The 16,182-nt window shown below is 47.3% G+C and overlaps 1 protein-coding gene across 2 annotated transcripts; it reads left to right on the forward strand.

Moving 5' to 3' along the window:
* Positions 1–1,147: 1,147 nt before the first annotated feature.
* Positions 1,148–16,118, forward strand: apc2 (APC regulator of WNT signaling pathway 2). 2 transcript variants are annotated; one of them, XM_029828557.1, is made up of 14 exons: positions 1,148–1,310; positions 3,848–3,997; positions 4,135–4,225; positions 4,338–4,695; positions 5,085–5,193; positions 6,050–6,151; positions 6,324–6,398; positions 6,623–6,706; positions 7,061–7,460; positions 7,634–7,732; positions 7,815–7,954; positions 8,038–8,232; positions 8,547–8,761; positions 8,913–16,118. In XM_029828557.1, exons 2-14 carry the CDS (start codon positions 3,857–3,859, stop codon positions 14,350–14,352), a joined length of 7,449 nt encoding a protein of 2,482 aa, XP_029684417.1. In that variant the 5' UTR covers positions 1,148–1,310; positions 3,848–3,856; the 3' UTR covers positions 14,353–16,118. The 2 variants fall into 2 exon arrangements, with proteins under 2 accessions (XP_029684417.1, XP_029684416.1); XM_029828556.1 differs by having other exon boundaries at positions 1,149–1,310; positions 6,038–6,151.
* Positions 16,119–16,182: the final 64 nt, after the last annotated feature.

The following is a 16,182-nucleotide window of genomic DNA, read 5'->3' on the forward strand; positions in this document are numbered from 1 at the left end:
TGATGAACGGTAACGTGGCCAGCAGAGGGCGCCATCACAGTTGAGAGATCACTGGGTGATGAACGGTAACGTGGCCAGCAGAGGGCGCCATCACAGTTGAGAGCTCACTGGGTGATGAACGGTAACGTGGCCAGCAGAGGGCGCCATCACAGTTGAGAGATACTGGGTGATGAACGTAACGTCGCCAGCAGAGGGCGCCATCACAGTTGAGAGATACTGGGTGATGAACGTAACGTCGCCAGCAGAGGGCGCCATCACAGTTGAGAGATACTGGGTGATGAACGTAACGTCGCCAGCAGAGGGCGCCATCACAGTTGAGAGATCACTGGGTGATGAACGGTAACGTGGCCAGCAGAGGGCGCCCTCACAGATGATGGGGGTACTTGGTGCAGGATGAAGCAGCAGCCAACAGGGGGCGCTTTATCAAGGCAGCGTTATCGCCTTGCTAGAGTGAATAAATGAGGTGAAGATTTGTGAGATTTGTAGCAGTAATGCAGAAAAAGTTGAATAGCTGAAGATATAATTTCATTATTTTTTGTTTCAAGTGGTTTGGATATTGATTTCATAACGTTTTAATACATGCTCACAAATTAATGAAGGGTGATAATGTAAAGCAGCGTGTGATTCTGATGTCTGTAAAAAAAAGTCCAGTGTGTGTGTGTGTGTGTGTGTGTGTGTGTGTGTTTTGAGGTTACCATGAACCTGTGCTTTTATGTTTTTTAACTTATCACTGAGGTCAGTGCCTTGAAAAGTGTAAAGTTGTAAACTTTACTTTTGTTTTGTGGCTTTTTTAAATTAATTTTATAGTTTATCCTGGTATGTGAGTTCCGCGTTTGTGTCCCAAAGGTTTAAATGAGCTGATCTTTCTTCTCTCTTGGATAGAATAAAAAAGTAAACATTTTTCCGAATTAAATCTTATTTTTTGCGATTTTTTTTACTGTTTCTGCATTTCTATTACCCAGATTTGTGGCATTTTTTAAATGAAAAACACATTTAAAATAAAATAAAGTAACATTTATTGAATCTGCAAAAGACGTATGCATTAGAGTCAAATGTTTAATGATATATAATATATAAATAAATCGTGTCGATCGGATTTAATTTATCCCGATGAGCCACGATCACGGCGGAGGGATACAGCAGCGGTGGTTCGGCGGTGGGTTAGTGCAGATGACCCCAAGTATTCGACGTCATGATGTGGTCCCTCTGGCTCTCTCGGATTTTCTTACATTATTTCAGCATTTGCACTATCGGATCGGATCGGTTCTGCTGCTAAAGATGAAGCGATAAAGACGAAGGAAGGACTTGAGGTTTGAATGGCTTCATTTTTCATGGAGGATGCGGACGGTGATGGGGATGATGATGGAGGGATGATGGGGCTTGAAGGATAAAATGGAGGGCTGAAGGATGAAATGGAGGGATGACAATGACGGATGGAGAATAAGACGGAGGAGTGGTAATTAATGGATGCGACTGTGTGATAGACGCCATCGCTTCACACATCAGCCAAATTAGATAAGCATAAAGATAAACAGATTCACGCCATGACGTGATCTTGTCATCCACAACATCGTCAATCTTTGATTACTGGTCCATTTCCGCTGGATTGGTCACATTCGTACTGGTCTCAGTGGTTCCGTTGCTTCTTTGCTGGTTTAAACGTCGGGTTTATTCAACCGAAGCGGGTTTTTAATGACCCAGTCTAAAAGTAGATCCGGTCAAACGCGGAGTAATTTCCCCACTCTTGTTTCTTGCCTTTACATTTTAACCATAATATGAATTTCGACCTTTAACAATATCGGATCTGACGTTTATTTTGAGAAACGCACGCTCACAACAGCCACAGATGTATGTTCAAGGTCGTCCTGTTGCACTGTGTGCGTGCTCGTGCGCGTGTACGTCCAATGGAATCAATGAAAACTTTTGATGTATTTCTCCTGTAGTTGATCATTTCATGCATATATTAGTCCTGTCGAGAGTAAGGTGTAAAACTCTCTTTGTGGCCTGAGGACGGTGCTAGAAATTCCACGTCTGTAGTTCTCAGCACTGACAGCCAGCGGCTGTGATCAGGGCCCTTTTCTGCTCACTTCCTGTGCAGAGCTGCATGTGCCCGTTTTCTCCTTCCCTCTTTGACTGCTGGATGAAGTTGCCATGGTAACCAGACGGTCCCAAGGGTTGTTGAAGGGATGCAAGCGTAGGAGATGTGGGGGAGGAGATGGTGGTGCATCTCTTTGTTCAGGCACAGATGAAAATGAACTCAAACTCTGATGTTGATATCATTTATTATCAGGATGTCCAATATTTCAGTGCTGCAGATTTTAGATGGTGGAAAACTTGACTGAAAATATGCACATAAATACCATAATTTACATGATGTGTACATCAGAGTCAAGAACTATCACTGTTAATTCAATTATTTTAATAACGGGACGGTTTAAGGCACCATGGAAGAGGAACAAGGACACAGCTGGAGGACCAGGGGTGGGGAATCTGTCTAGCCCAAACCCCAACCTTGACCCCCCCAACCCAACCCTAACCCAACCCTAACCCCCCCAACCCAGCCCTAACCCCCCAAACCCAACCCTAACCCAACCCTAACCCCAACCTTGACCCCCCCAACCCAACCCTAACCCAACCCTAACCCCAACCTTGACCCCCCCAACCCAGCCCTAACCCCCCCAACCCAACCCTTTTGGCTGAACAGTGGAACCTGAGTTTCTAGCAAATGCTAATGTAGCCTTTTGTTAAATCAGTAATTGAATATTCTGGTTAACCAACACAAGAGAAACTCTGTTTTATTTTTTAATGTTTTCTATCTTAACTCACCAGATGGAGGTTGTGACACTCAGGCTGCTGGTGGAATAATCATGATTCCCCTGAACTACTGAGTGTTGCTATTCACTCTTCAGCCTTTTGATCATGTGACCAGAACCTTCTCCACATCTGTCACACATAATGTCGGCCTTTCAGAGCTTGTTGGAGGATGTGTGTGTATTTGTGTGTGTTTGTCTGAAAGAGTGTGTGAATGGTGCAAAAATAGACAGGCGTGTTGCCCTGTAACTATGGTAACGGTAGTAGATAAGTATGTCTAAGGTATGTGACACCCGTGGGGGGATGGTTTGTTAGCTTGCAGATATAAAACATGGGCAGAGGAAGGTGGTGTAGACATGCTAGCAGCATAGCAACGATGATGCTAAAGGCTGATAGCAGCATAGCAATAATGATACTAATGGCTGATAGCACCATAGCAATGATGATGCTAAAGGCTGATAGCAGCATAGCAACGATGATGCTAAAGGCTGATAGCACCATAGCAATGATGATGCTAAAGGCTGATAGCAGCATAGCAACGATGATGCTAAAGGCTGATAGCACCATAGCAATGATGATGCTAAAGGCTGATAGCACCATAGCAATGATGATGCTAAAGGCTGATAGCAGCATAGCAACGATGATGCTAAAGGTTAACAATAAGCACCAAGAGCTAAAGGCTGTAGTGAGATGATCAGCTTCTCCACATATGATGGATCTGGGCCTCTGAAGACCTTTTTGATCAGGAGAAGGATTTAATGGGCAGCCAATGAACAAGCCAGGCCAGGAGTCATGTGACAGAGGAGGATCATTCTGTCTGATCCTGATCCTCGTAGCATTCAGGTGCAGGAAAAGTCTACATGATTGACACAATAACATTGATTTATGGAGTTTCCATGGAATTAAATCAACCAGCAAAAACGAATGAAGTGATCCGTATATGAGGACAGCTGTCAGGAGTCCAACTGTCCAACTGTCCAAGTGTCCGTGTGCATGAAGTTAATTTCCCCTCTCTTGTCTTTGTGGCGCCCTCCAGCGCGTGACGATGACCAACGCCGAGGCCACCTACGATCAGCTTGCCCACCAGGTGGCGGCTCTCCGCAAGGAGAACTGTCACCTGCGGAGGGAGCTGGAGGACAACTCCAACCAACTGTCCAAACTGGAGACTGAGACCTTCGGCATGAAGGTCAGCTTGGACACATCATAGCAATAGTCCCACCAGTGGAGGTCCCACTCTGACCAAAGCTCTATGTGGCGTCAGGACAGAAACACTCACTTGTCTTCACATTTGGACTCCTTTCTCTTTCTTTGTTCTTTCTGCAGGAAGTTCTGAAGCAACTGCAGAGTAAACTGGAGCAGGAGGCCGGAACTCTGGCCTCATCCGGGAGGAGCGATGTCCTGCACCAGCTCAAAGGTCCGAACCCCCCACAGGGACCCTGTCTCTGGGACACGCACGATCACGCAGTCTCAACTGTCCCCGTGAGACATTAATGCTTATTCACACAGGACTGATTGGTCTCTTTCAGAGCTTCACATGGACCTCACCAGATACTACGAGCTCAAACAACCACACAATTCCAGGTACCTGATGGACAGCCTGGCAGGGTTGGGGCCTACGAATGTCGCGGGGTCAAAGCGAGAGGATTTCGTGGCCCCGCCTGCGTCCTGCTGCTCCCCCGTCCTGGCAACCGCGACACCAGCGGTGAGACGGTCCAAGAGTCCTCTCAGAGCTCAGTCTTGTTTGAGCTCACTTCCTGCAGAGGAGCACTCTGGCATCCTGATGACGCATCATTTCCTGGACGCGGCGCCACCTAAAACCGCTGCGATCGGCGGGCTGGATGAGCAGCTGAGCGACCACCACCTGGAGGAGCTGCACATGCAGAGGTGGGCGGAAGGGAAACGGAAGCAGCGTTAAATCTGAGGTCAAAAACACCCACTGGCCACGTCACCAGGTGCACGTTGGCTGGGTTTGACCCCCTGTTGCCTCCACAACGGCCTCATCTCTCTGCCTAAAGATTCCGCTGAGGTGTGGAGTCATATCTGCAAATCTGTGGGTGGATGATGTGGTTTCTCTGTAGGTCAGCAGTTTCTGAACTCAGCTCACCACGTTCTGATTCACCTTCTTCCTCATTCCGATGCTCAGTTTAAACAGCAGCAGGTTGTCTTGATCGTTGTGCTTAATGAGGTGGCCGGTGGGTGTGCGGATGTCCCGCTGCTGGCTGGATGTCATCATCATGAGTGATGAAAGAGTAACATGTAATGAAATGGTTTAGGAACCTTCTACTGGGAGAGATTGACCGTGAGGAGAGAGAACGATGCTGGTACTTCAGCCAGCTGGAGGCTCTGTCACAGAGACTGGCTCAGCTGCCTCGCATTGAAATGGTGAGGATGGATGGATGATGGATGGATGATGGATGATGGATGAGTGGATGGATGATGGATGGATGATGGATGGATGGATGATGGATGGATGATGGATGAGTGGATGGATGATGGATGGATGATGGATGGATGGATGATGGATGGATGAGTGGATGGATGATGGATGGATGATGGATGAGTGGATGGATGATGGATGGATGATGGATGGATGGATGATGGATGGATGATGGATGAGTGGATGGATGATGGATGGATGATGGATGATGGATGAGTGGATGAGTGGATGGATGATGGATGGATGAGTGGATGGATGATGGATGGATGATGGATGATGGATGAGTGGATGGATGATGGATGGATGATGGATGGATGGATGATGGATGGATGATGGATGAGTGGATGGATGATGGATGGATGATGGATGATGGATGAGTGGATGAGTGGATGGATGATGGATGGATGGTGGATGGTGGATGGATGATGGATGGATGTTGGATGGATGTTGGATGGATGATGGATGGATGTTGGATGGATGATGGATGGATGTTGGATGATGGATGGATGTTGGATGGATGATGGATGGATGTTGGATGGATGTTGGATGGATGATGGATGGATGTTGGATGGGTAGATGGATGGATGATGGATGGATGATGGATGTTGGATGGATGATGGATGGATGTTGGATGGATGTTGGATGGATGATGGATGGATGTTGGATGGGTAGATGGATGGATGATGGATGGATGTTGGATGGGTAGATGGATGGATGATGGATGGATGATGGATGGATGATGGAGCACCTGGTCCTCTCCGTGGTTCCATCCCTAACGTTGCCGGGCAGTTTTCCCTCCAGATGGATCTGATCCGACAGCAGCTGGAGTTTGAAGCTCAGCAGGTTCAGTCGGTGATGGAGGAACGTTTCGGAACCAATGATGAGATGATCCAGAGGACTCAGGTTGGTTGGACACACATGAGAGCAGGATGCAACATGACGGCCGGTCTGACAAATGTGTGTGCGTGTGTGTGTGTGTGTGTGTGTGTGTGGGTGTGTGTGGGTGTGGGTGTGTGTGTGTGTGTGTGTGTGTGTGTGTGTGTGTGTGTGTGTGTGTGTGTGTGTGTGTGTGCAGATACGGGCTGCTCGTCTGGAACAGCTGGAGAAGGAGCTGCAGGAGGCCCGGGAGGGGCAGGACAGCCAGCTGCAGGTCAGACACAGTAAAGTGTCATTGAAGCAAATAGGCAACTTAAACACACCATAATATGGTCACTTTTGACCCTTTCTGCTAATAATTCCCTTTGTTAAACTCTTTTATATAAAGAATTTTATTTATACTTTTAGATGTATGTGTGCAGAATACTTCAACTAAAATCTTAGATACTATAGAATTTGGTGAAAATATGAGGTATATTATATCTTTTGTATTTTCAGCTGTTCGGATCAAATACTCCCCCTGCCGGTGAAGCAGATAAATGCACTTTAGCTACTGCAGAAGTTCCAGCAGAGGGAAGCAAGGTACCAAGATCAGTTATTTATATTTAAATCAGATTAATGTCAGGGTATGAATCTGTGAGTCAATGTGATTAATCACAAAAACCCAATTTGAATTAATCACTTCAGTTTCACTTTCATTTGTTTAGATTCTTTTGTCTGTGATTCGATGTGCATTAAAAATGCTGCTGGGATAAACTTGATGATTTGCTGTTGCTCAGTAAAATATACGGACTTACATGTGTGTAAGTCTTTAAAGGCCACTTTTCAAACTGCCAAACAACAAATGGAAAAGAAATGTTGGCAATAACGTGTGAATTAAAACATTGTTTTTGAGAAGCGACACACAGGTGAGCAGGACTTTGGTGTTACCTGCAGGTGGAGATGGTGTTCTGGCTGCTGTCCATTCTTACTAACAGAGATAAGGATGAGATGTCTCGGACGCTGCTGGCGTTGTCCAGCTCCCCAGACAGTTGTATCGCCATGAGGAAGTCTGGCTGTGTCCCCCTGCTGGTCCAGATCCTGCATGACGGATCAGGCGGCACCAGCAGCCTTGAGCAGTCCGCGTCGTGTGCCACGGTGACAGGCTGCAGCCGGGAGGCCAAGTCCAGGGCAAGCGCCACCCTCCACAACATCATCTTCTGTCAGCAGGATGAGGGACAGGCCCGCCGTGAAAAAAGGGTTCTGCTCCTGCTGGAGCAGATCCGGACACACTGTGACACTGGCTGGGATTGGATTGAGAACCACACAGTGACTTCTACTGGAACTAGAACCAACGGTAACAAGTGCTTTGGCTTCCCGGGTCGTTCTGCCTTATGGAAAAACACTTCTAGCCCATGAGATATCGAATGTCTTCCTGATTAATTATGCTTCGGATATATGAAATTACACAAAGGCTCTGGGCTTGTTCTGCTCTCATCCACTTTATGTCGTGTGTTGGGCTCTGCACAGATGTCCCAGAACCGATGGACCCGCAGATCTGTCAGGCTGTTTGTGCCATCATGAAACTCTCCTTTGAGGAGGAGTACCGACACGCCCTGAAAGAGTTGGGTCAGTAACATATTAATATTTGGAGCGGGGATTCTGTTCCTTTCTTACATCATTTTCCTAAAGTTCTTGTTTACTCTTTAAGGTGGTCTACAGGTCATAGCTGAACTGATCCATCTGGACCAGGAAACGCACGGCATGCAGAATGACCCCATTAACATGGCTCTGCGACGCTATGCTGGGATGGCAATGACTAATCTGACCTACGGTGACGTGGTCAACAAGGTCAATACAGCAATAAGTATCATATAGAGATCCAGATGTAGCTTGAACAGGCTCTCGCTAGATACCGATTGTGTTGTTTTCAGGCCACTTTGTGCTCAAAGAGAAGCTGCCTTCAGGCTCTGGTGGCTCAGCTGGCCTCTGACAGCGAGGAGCTCCACCAAGTGGTCTCCAGTATCCTACGAAACCTGTCCTGGAGGGCCGACATCAACAGCAAGAGAGTCCTGCGTGATATTGGTTGTGTGTCTGCTCTGATGACCTGTGCCCTACAGGCCACCAAGGTACCATTCTGACCTGGTTGAAACATCAAATTCAGCCCAAGACTCTACTTTTTCTTTTGTTAATACAGAAAATGCTTTTTTTTTTTTTTTTTACGAAATCTGAACATGTGGTTAAATGCTAATTGAATACAAACTAAACTAAACTTGTCCCACAGGGCCATATCTATTGCTCACATAGATGATGCTTGTTCTTCCAGGTTGCTTTGTATTTAACTCTTTAAACTGAATCAAGAGCTGGAACCTCACTTTCATTGGAGATCGTAGTTCTGAATCTCCAAACTAACCCTAAAGTTTGTTGGTTCTTGTCTTCACAGGAGTCGACGCTGAAGAGCATCCTGAGTGCTCTGTGGAACCTGTCAGCTCACAGCATAGACAACAAGGTGGCCATCTGTTCCGTAGACGGAGCACTGGGCTTCCTGGTGAGCACACTTACATACCGATGTCAGACCAACTCCCTGGCCATCATCGAGAGTGGCGGTGGGATCCTCCGAAATGTGTCCAGCCTTGTTGCCACACGAGAAGACTACAGGTAGGTTTGTGCCGAGACTGAGAAAGATTTGAATTGATGGACTGCGAAACAAACAAATACAAGACTTGTAACGGTAAATGATACGCCAGTCCACTTCATGTGGATGTGAGCAATGCATTCGTCAAGTGACTGGTATTCTCTTTTGTAACAGACAAATACTGCGGGATCACAACTGCCTCCAAACGCTGCTGCAGCACCTGCGCTCCCATAGCCTGACTATAGTTAGTAATGCTTGTGGGACCCTCTGGAACCTGTCTGCAAGAAGTTCCAAAGACCAGGAACTGCTTTGGGAGCTGGGGGCTGTGAGCATGCTGCGCAACCTGATCCACTCCAAGCACAAGATGATAGCAATGGGCAGTGCTGCGGCCCTGAGAAACCTCCTGACCAATCGGCCCCTCAAGTACAAGGATACTGCCGTTGTGTCACCTGGTTCGTGCATGCCATCGCTCTACATGAGGAAACAAAAGGCCCTGGAAGCTGAGCTGGATGCCAAACACCTGGCAGAGACTTTTGACATAATCGAGAGACAGAATCCCAGGCAACTGACCCTCAACAGGCCACTACGGCACATCGAGAGTCTAGCAAAGGATTACGCGTCTGATTCAGGCTGTTTTGATGACGATGAAGCTCCTAGCGTGCCTAGTAATCTGGACACAGGGAGCTTCTCTATGCTGTCTATGTTTCTTACCAATTCTAACTTCTCACAGAACCAACAACGCAAAAGGGACAATGAACCCGAGAGAGACGGAGATTCACCAGCAAGTGGCGAGAACAAATATCCAGCCGATGCCGTATCTGCTGCTGCAGATAAACTGGCGCAGAAAATCACCAACACTGTGGCCAAGATTGACAGATTGGTGGATGACATTACTATGCACACGTCTTCTGAGGACAGTTTCAGCCTGTGCTCTGAGGACCACCTGGCAGATTGGCCTTACGGACCACATGAGCTCAACGACCAGACCAAGAGCCCTTCCCTCCTGTCCCATCTATGTGACACCAGCAGTGTGGTCCACAGAGACCGCTTCAGCAGAGCTCGTGCACTCTTGCGTCTGAAAACGGCACAGTCGAGTTTATCGACAGACAGTCTGAACAGTGGTAGCACAAGTGATGGCTACTGTGGCAGCAAAGACCAGCTGCAACCTGTTACAAGAGCCCTGATGATGCAACAGCGACCCAAGCAACTGGATCTCAAATTAGCCCACAAAGATTACCAAGAAGCTGACTCTTCTCTTTGTAGTAACACTAATCGCCAGGAGATTCCTGAGAGAGATTCTGTGGACAACAAACATTCACCAGTTGCAGATGGAGGCAAAAAGCAGGTTCAGCCTGTCCAGACACCTGTCAGTGCGTCCACCAAAGTGTCCTCGGATGTCAGCATGGCATCAATAAAACTGTCTCCTTCTTACCAGCAAGTCCCCAGTATTCAGAGTGTGGCCAAATTTGGTGTGGAAAAGGCCAGCGGTGATGTCCAGACAGCCCAGGCGATGAGGAAACAGCCCTCGGTCCCCACTGCCATGACAGCAGCGAGCATTACAAAAGCTCCTACATTAGCCTCCACCAAAAGCCCGAACATTGGGACGATGGAGACGGTCCAGAAGTACTCAGTGGAGAACACCCCCATCTGCTTCTCCCGCTGTAGTTCTCTTTCCTCTCTTTCTTCCGGTGATGGAGCGCTGGATGCACAAAGTGATAATGAGATGGAGAGCGACTCCTCGTTAGAAATAATTGATGTGGAGGATGAAGACTTGGTGAAAAAGGCTGAGGAGGATGAAACCTTGGAAGACCTGACCGATAGCCTGCTGCTGATGACCGACTCCAAATCCTTTCCCAGTAAAGACACTGGTCCCGTCAGTAAGACCTGCTCTTCTAAAAAGGAAAAGGTGTTCCTTAGAGCAGTTTCCCCAGCCATAGTGGAAGACCAATCTCCTTCAAGTTCATCTGAACACTACATACATGAGACCCCCCTGGTCATGAGCCGCTGCAGCTCGGTTAGCTCGTTAGGCAGCTTTGAGTCTCCCTCTATTGTCAGCTCAATCCAGAGCGATCCCTGCAGCGAGATGATCGATGGAACAATAAGCCCGAGTGATCTTCCCGACAGCCCTGGACAGACCATGCCTCCCAGTCGAAGTAAGACGCCATGTTGCCTTGAGTCACATGTTCAAGAAACACAGACGGCAGGAATAGTCAGCCAATGGGAAGGCAGCCTGCGGACGTTCATGGAAATTGCAGACTCAAAGGACCGACTGAGCCTCCCCCCTGACCTGGACACAATGATTTACTTCACGGTGGAAAAGCCTACTGAAAACTTCTCGTGCGCTTCAAGTTTGAGTGCCTTGCCTCTTCATGAACACTACATACAGAAGGACGTCGAGCTAAAGTTAACACCACTGCTCCAGCAAGGTGACAAAAACCTTTTGTGTCATGATGAAGAGGGCCAGGAATTTGACAATGGGGAGCGATACAGTGAGGGAAACTCCGATGATGATATTGAAATCCTAAAAGAATGTATTAACTCAGCAATGCCCTCCAAATTTAGAAAAGTTAGACCTTCCCTGATGACCCAAATCCCTCCTCATCTTGTGAGCTCTCAGACCCATAAACCAATCCATCTCCCAGTTTACATGATGTTCCCGAATGGCAAAACCCAAATCTGTCCGGGCAGGAAAGTCATCGTTTCACACAAGGATCTGAAATTAGACGATTCGTCCCTCACAGATTCCGCTGAAGGAACACCTGGTAACTTCTCCACAACAACATCGCTAAGTGACGACACGCTTCAGTATCCAGTGAAGCACAGGGGGAGCAAAGACTGCTTATCTACCAGTATCATCAAGGAGCAAGAGCTTGATGACGAAAAGAGGATCGAAGATTTGAGGATATTCTCACACTTCCACAAACTGAACAGGACAAACAACCCTGGAACACAGAAAAACCGACACATCACTCCGACTCAGAGGGTGCTGATGCAAAGCAAAGAGGTAGCTGACCGAGTGGCTAGCCAAAGGAATCGCGATCGGTCTCCCAACCAACAAAAGAACAGACCGTGTCAAGATCTTGTTCGGAATCTGGCGCTTCCTGTCATAATGAAAAGTGACCAAGATGCAGGATTCCAGAAAAGAAACATAATATGTAAAAAGATTGCACATTTTCTACATGACAATAACTATGTGTGTGAAGACAGCAATGCTAACAGCGACGCTTTCGGACAGACGACCCGAAAACAGACCAGGGAAGCAAATGCAGCCAATACTGGCAAGAAGGAGAATTCCCAAGGAAAACACAGAGGCTTTCAGAGAATAAAACAAAGTCTTCTCAAGGATGAATCTATGGAGGGTTATTCGCTCAGCTCCTCCCTCAGCTCACTGAGTGATGCTGAGTTTGAGGCGGGCAAATCAAAAGCCCAGCAAACGTGGTACAAAAACAGACAGAACAAAACGCTGAATGCGGTCCAACAAACGAAGCCCGTGAGCATTCACAGTCAATATGAGGAGCCCAGCTCCACGAGCTCTGTCAGTATGGATTCAGAGGATGATCTCCTCCAGAAATGCATAACATCTGCGATGCCAAAGCAGAGAAGGAAGCACGCAGCAAGGAAGAAGAAAGCAATGAATAGTGACAAAGGTAAGAAGGCCCTGGATGCCTGGAAGCTGGAGGAGGAATTAGATAGTGATGATGCAGATTCAGATCTCAACAGTGTTGAGTGGAGAGCTATCCAAGAAGGTGCCAACTGTGTTGTCACTGGGCTGCAGGCCTCAAAATCTCAAGAGCCTTCCTCTGAAGAGACTGAATCGGTCATTTCATTCATGTCAACCTCTAGCTTCACGCCTAAAGAAAGGAAGTTTTGCAAAGACAAAAAGTCAAACAAACCTCTAGACTTTGCTCAACGCAAGCCCGTCCCAAACTTTCCAGTTGTGTTCAGAGGCAGGACTGTAATTTACACACCGAGAAAGGAGACAGCCCCATCGCAAAGGCCTCCTCCCACCAAACTGACGACCAGCTCAGATCCTCCAAAAAACCCAAACCTTGCTCAACACAGATCAAAGAGCCTTCATCGATTGGGACACTCCCAGGACATGGACCTGGCCCTGCCAAAGAGGAGCTCTACTCCACCTCCAAGGATGCAAAAAAGTTCCTCCTCTGGTTCATCGCAAACCTCGACTCCATCCAAACAGAAGAAGACAACATCCCTGAGTGGAACGAATAAAAACATCCCTAAAAAGGGCGTTACGCCGACGAACGGTCCACCAGCTGCTGAAAGAACAGCAGGTGCAGCCTTGAACTCAGATGAGAAGCCCTCAACACCAAAAACTCAGAAGTCACCCGTCCGAATCCCTTTCATGCAGAATCCAGTCAAACCCAGACCCCTGTCACCCCTGGTTACAAACCAAACAGCTGGCAAACCAGCAAATATGGTCCATGGGAAAGTGGTGTCGCCTGCCAGTCGATTAGAACTGCTCCGGATGACCTCAGCTGGTCGTGAGTCCGATCGCAATGGATTTTTGAGACAGATGACCTTCATCAAGGAATCAAAGACCGTACAGAAACACGATAGTGCCAAATGCAGCATGTTCCGATCTCAAAAAAGACCCCTCCACCCTACCGGCTCGGGAGCCGCGGCTGTTTTCCTTTGTTCTTCACGTTGTCAGGAACTCAAAGCAGCAGTTCAAACCCAGAGAAGAACACAAGTAAAAGATCAAGGACAGCCACAACGGGTCAAGAGACCTGATCCTGGCCTTCAGCAGCAGGCAACACTCTCCAGAGCAACCTCCAGCGAAAGGTACAGAAACACAAGAGGTTTAAGCAGAAGAACTAGCTCTGAAAGCCCATGCAGGCTGGCAAAGCAAAGCAAAGCTGGCACGGTGTCTGGCGTCAGGCAGCAACAAGACAAGGATACCTTCAAACGTCATGCCTCATCACCAAGCATCAACATACTGAGCCGCGTCACCAGCCGCTCTTCCCTCCGCTCATCATCGTCTGATTCAAGTAGCAGAGCCAAGAGTGAGGACGAGACAAAGAAGTATGGACAGAAATCCCGGGTACTTGACAGGGCCACCTGGAGGAGGATCAGGGATGAAGATGTTCCTCACATCTTAAAAAGCACCCTCCCGGCTAATGCCTTACCCCTGGTGGCTTCTCCCGAGGGGGACCAGCCGAAGCTGCAGGCTCCTTTGGGTAAGTTGCCAACCATTCTGCTGGCGTCCCGCAAGACAAGTGATGCAACGGTCCAGACCGAGGACTTTTCCAACAAGATCAGCTCCAGCACCTCTCCAACAGTGGAAGTTGGCCCAGAGATCGCAGAAGAAACGGTCCGACCCGCACCGCTCAGAAATGAAGGTACGACCTCCGGAAATAACCTCCAGGATGGAGACTCAGATTGCTTGTTAAAAAGCCTCAGCAACGCTTCCATGGGAACGCCAGACAACCACGCTGGTGGGAGTGGGCCGGTCTATTTCCGCCAGGGAACTCCAAGCAAGTCTGCCAGAATCACTCCGTTTAATTACACACCCAACCCACTGGCCTGCAGTAAAAGCGCACAGAACCAGGCAGCCAAAACCAATGAAAAGCAGGCGGAGGGCAGGGAGTCGTAGGAAGTTACGTGAGGACTTTGTTCTGCTCCTGGATGAAATTCATCTTTTGACAATGATCGCGGGCCCCTTTTACACCGGGAACTACAGCAGTTTGGTGGGTGTGCGCTGATGCAGGTCGGACAAAACATTTGCGGGTTGGACTTAAAGACCAAACCTCACAAAGTGAACGTGCAACATTTTGTACTTTTTTTACTGAAGGTGAAGCCCTCGGAAGAAGACGAATCAAAGCCCGTCTTGTGTTTGAATGAGTTTGGGTTTAGCACACAAATGTACCTTTTTTCCACTAAACTGAGAGGAGAGTGATGCTGTGCAGAAAACATGACGAACATTTTCTTGTCATGGAGTCCTGTGTGTTTGGGTTGGACCCTGTGTGAATGTAAGCAAGAATCATTCTAATGTTAAATGTTTATGTCTAATCAGCAGCACTGAACTGCATCCACATCTACTCTATGATCACCTGTAATTCAAGTCTTCTATTACCTGACGGTTGGTGAGCAGACAGATCTCCATGTGGAGTCATTTGACAGCCTCGGTGAACTCAGTCCCAGTAATAAGAGAGTTCGCTAAAGAGTCTGCAGGCTGTGCTTCCTTGTCATTCGGATGGAAAATCTCCCAGACGTATTCTTCCCACCTTCTGACTATATCCTCAGCTTCTTTAGGGACAATTTAAAGTCTCCAAGGCTTCAGTCAACTGTGTGTTTGCTTTAGTGACCCGAGCAAAAGTCCAGTCCTGGAAACAAACAGGGGAAGCATCGCTCACAACAAAGGTGCTCCCAGCTGCAGCCTGGACCTGTTCCCCGACCCAACGCTGCAGGGACGTGATCCTGTCGTCATTGGTTTCAATGCTTAACACCCAGCAAAAGTCTGGAGGATAAACTAAGCTCCCCTATTCCCGGACACGACTCGGACAAAGACAACCGCGCGTTAAAAAAGATTAGTTGCAAAGCCCAAGATATGCGTCTGTAACCCTTGCATGCCAGCTCCGACTCCTCCATCCTCAGAGAGGTGACTTTCTTGTCCTTAGAGTCGTTTTTAACCTCAAGGCAACTCAGAATTTGGAGAAAGTCTCACTGCTGTGGTACACTTCCTCTAGAAATCTGGATATCATCTATACTTAAATAAAGGGTATAAATTTGTCTTTTTCAGGAGAAAAACATTAATAAAGCATCAAACTGGAACCTTGACAATTGTAGAACTGTGGGGAAAAAAACTACTTTGAGTGCTTAAGATGAGTAGAAATGGTTTCATTTGTGCCAGAAAACATATTACATTAATTAACCAACACTGACATACATTTTTAGAACGTCACCTCCTGGATTCCATGACCACTCCACAAAACGTATTTTCTCAGCTGTATAAAATGACCGGTAGTAACTTTAAACACTTCTGTCCTCATTTTACACCCAATATTGTAAATAAAGAAAATTGGCTAGAGAATCAGTTTGTCCACCGATAGCGTGCTAGCGTACTCGCTGACTGTCTTCATTAACTCTGGGGATAATGAGATTCTTTTGTGAATCCAGAAGAAGCCTTGTTTAATGGACTTTTATTGTTGAGGTGCATGCATCTTAAAGGATATACTCACTTTATAGCCTGTTAATAACTGCTAAAGTGTGTACAAGTCATGATGGGAAGAGGCCAACGTGATTTTTTTCCATGTATTACCAGTAATCTTCCTCGTGAAGCAGCAGCGTGTTAATGAAATCAGTATTAATCTACATTACCAAAGGCTGTTCATTCCTGAAATTAAAGTTGATTAAACCCAATTTGGTGATGGTGTTTATTTTTCTTTTATGCCTATCACATATGGCATCAGTCAGGGACAAGACT

The sequence above is a fragment of the Takifugu rubripes genome, chromosome 20, assembly GCF_901000725.2.
Source record: "Takifugu rubripes chromosome 20, fTakRub1.2, whole genome shotgun sequence".
Classification (NCBI taxonomy): Eukaryota; Metazoa; Chordata; class Actinopteri; order Tetraodontiformes; family Tetraodontidae; genus Takifugu; species Takifugu rubripes.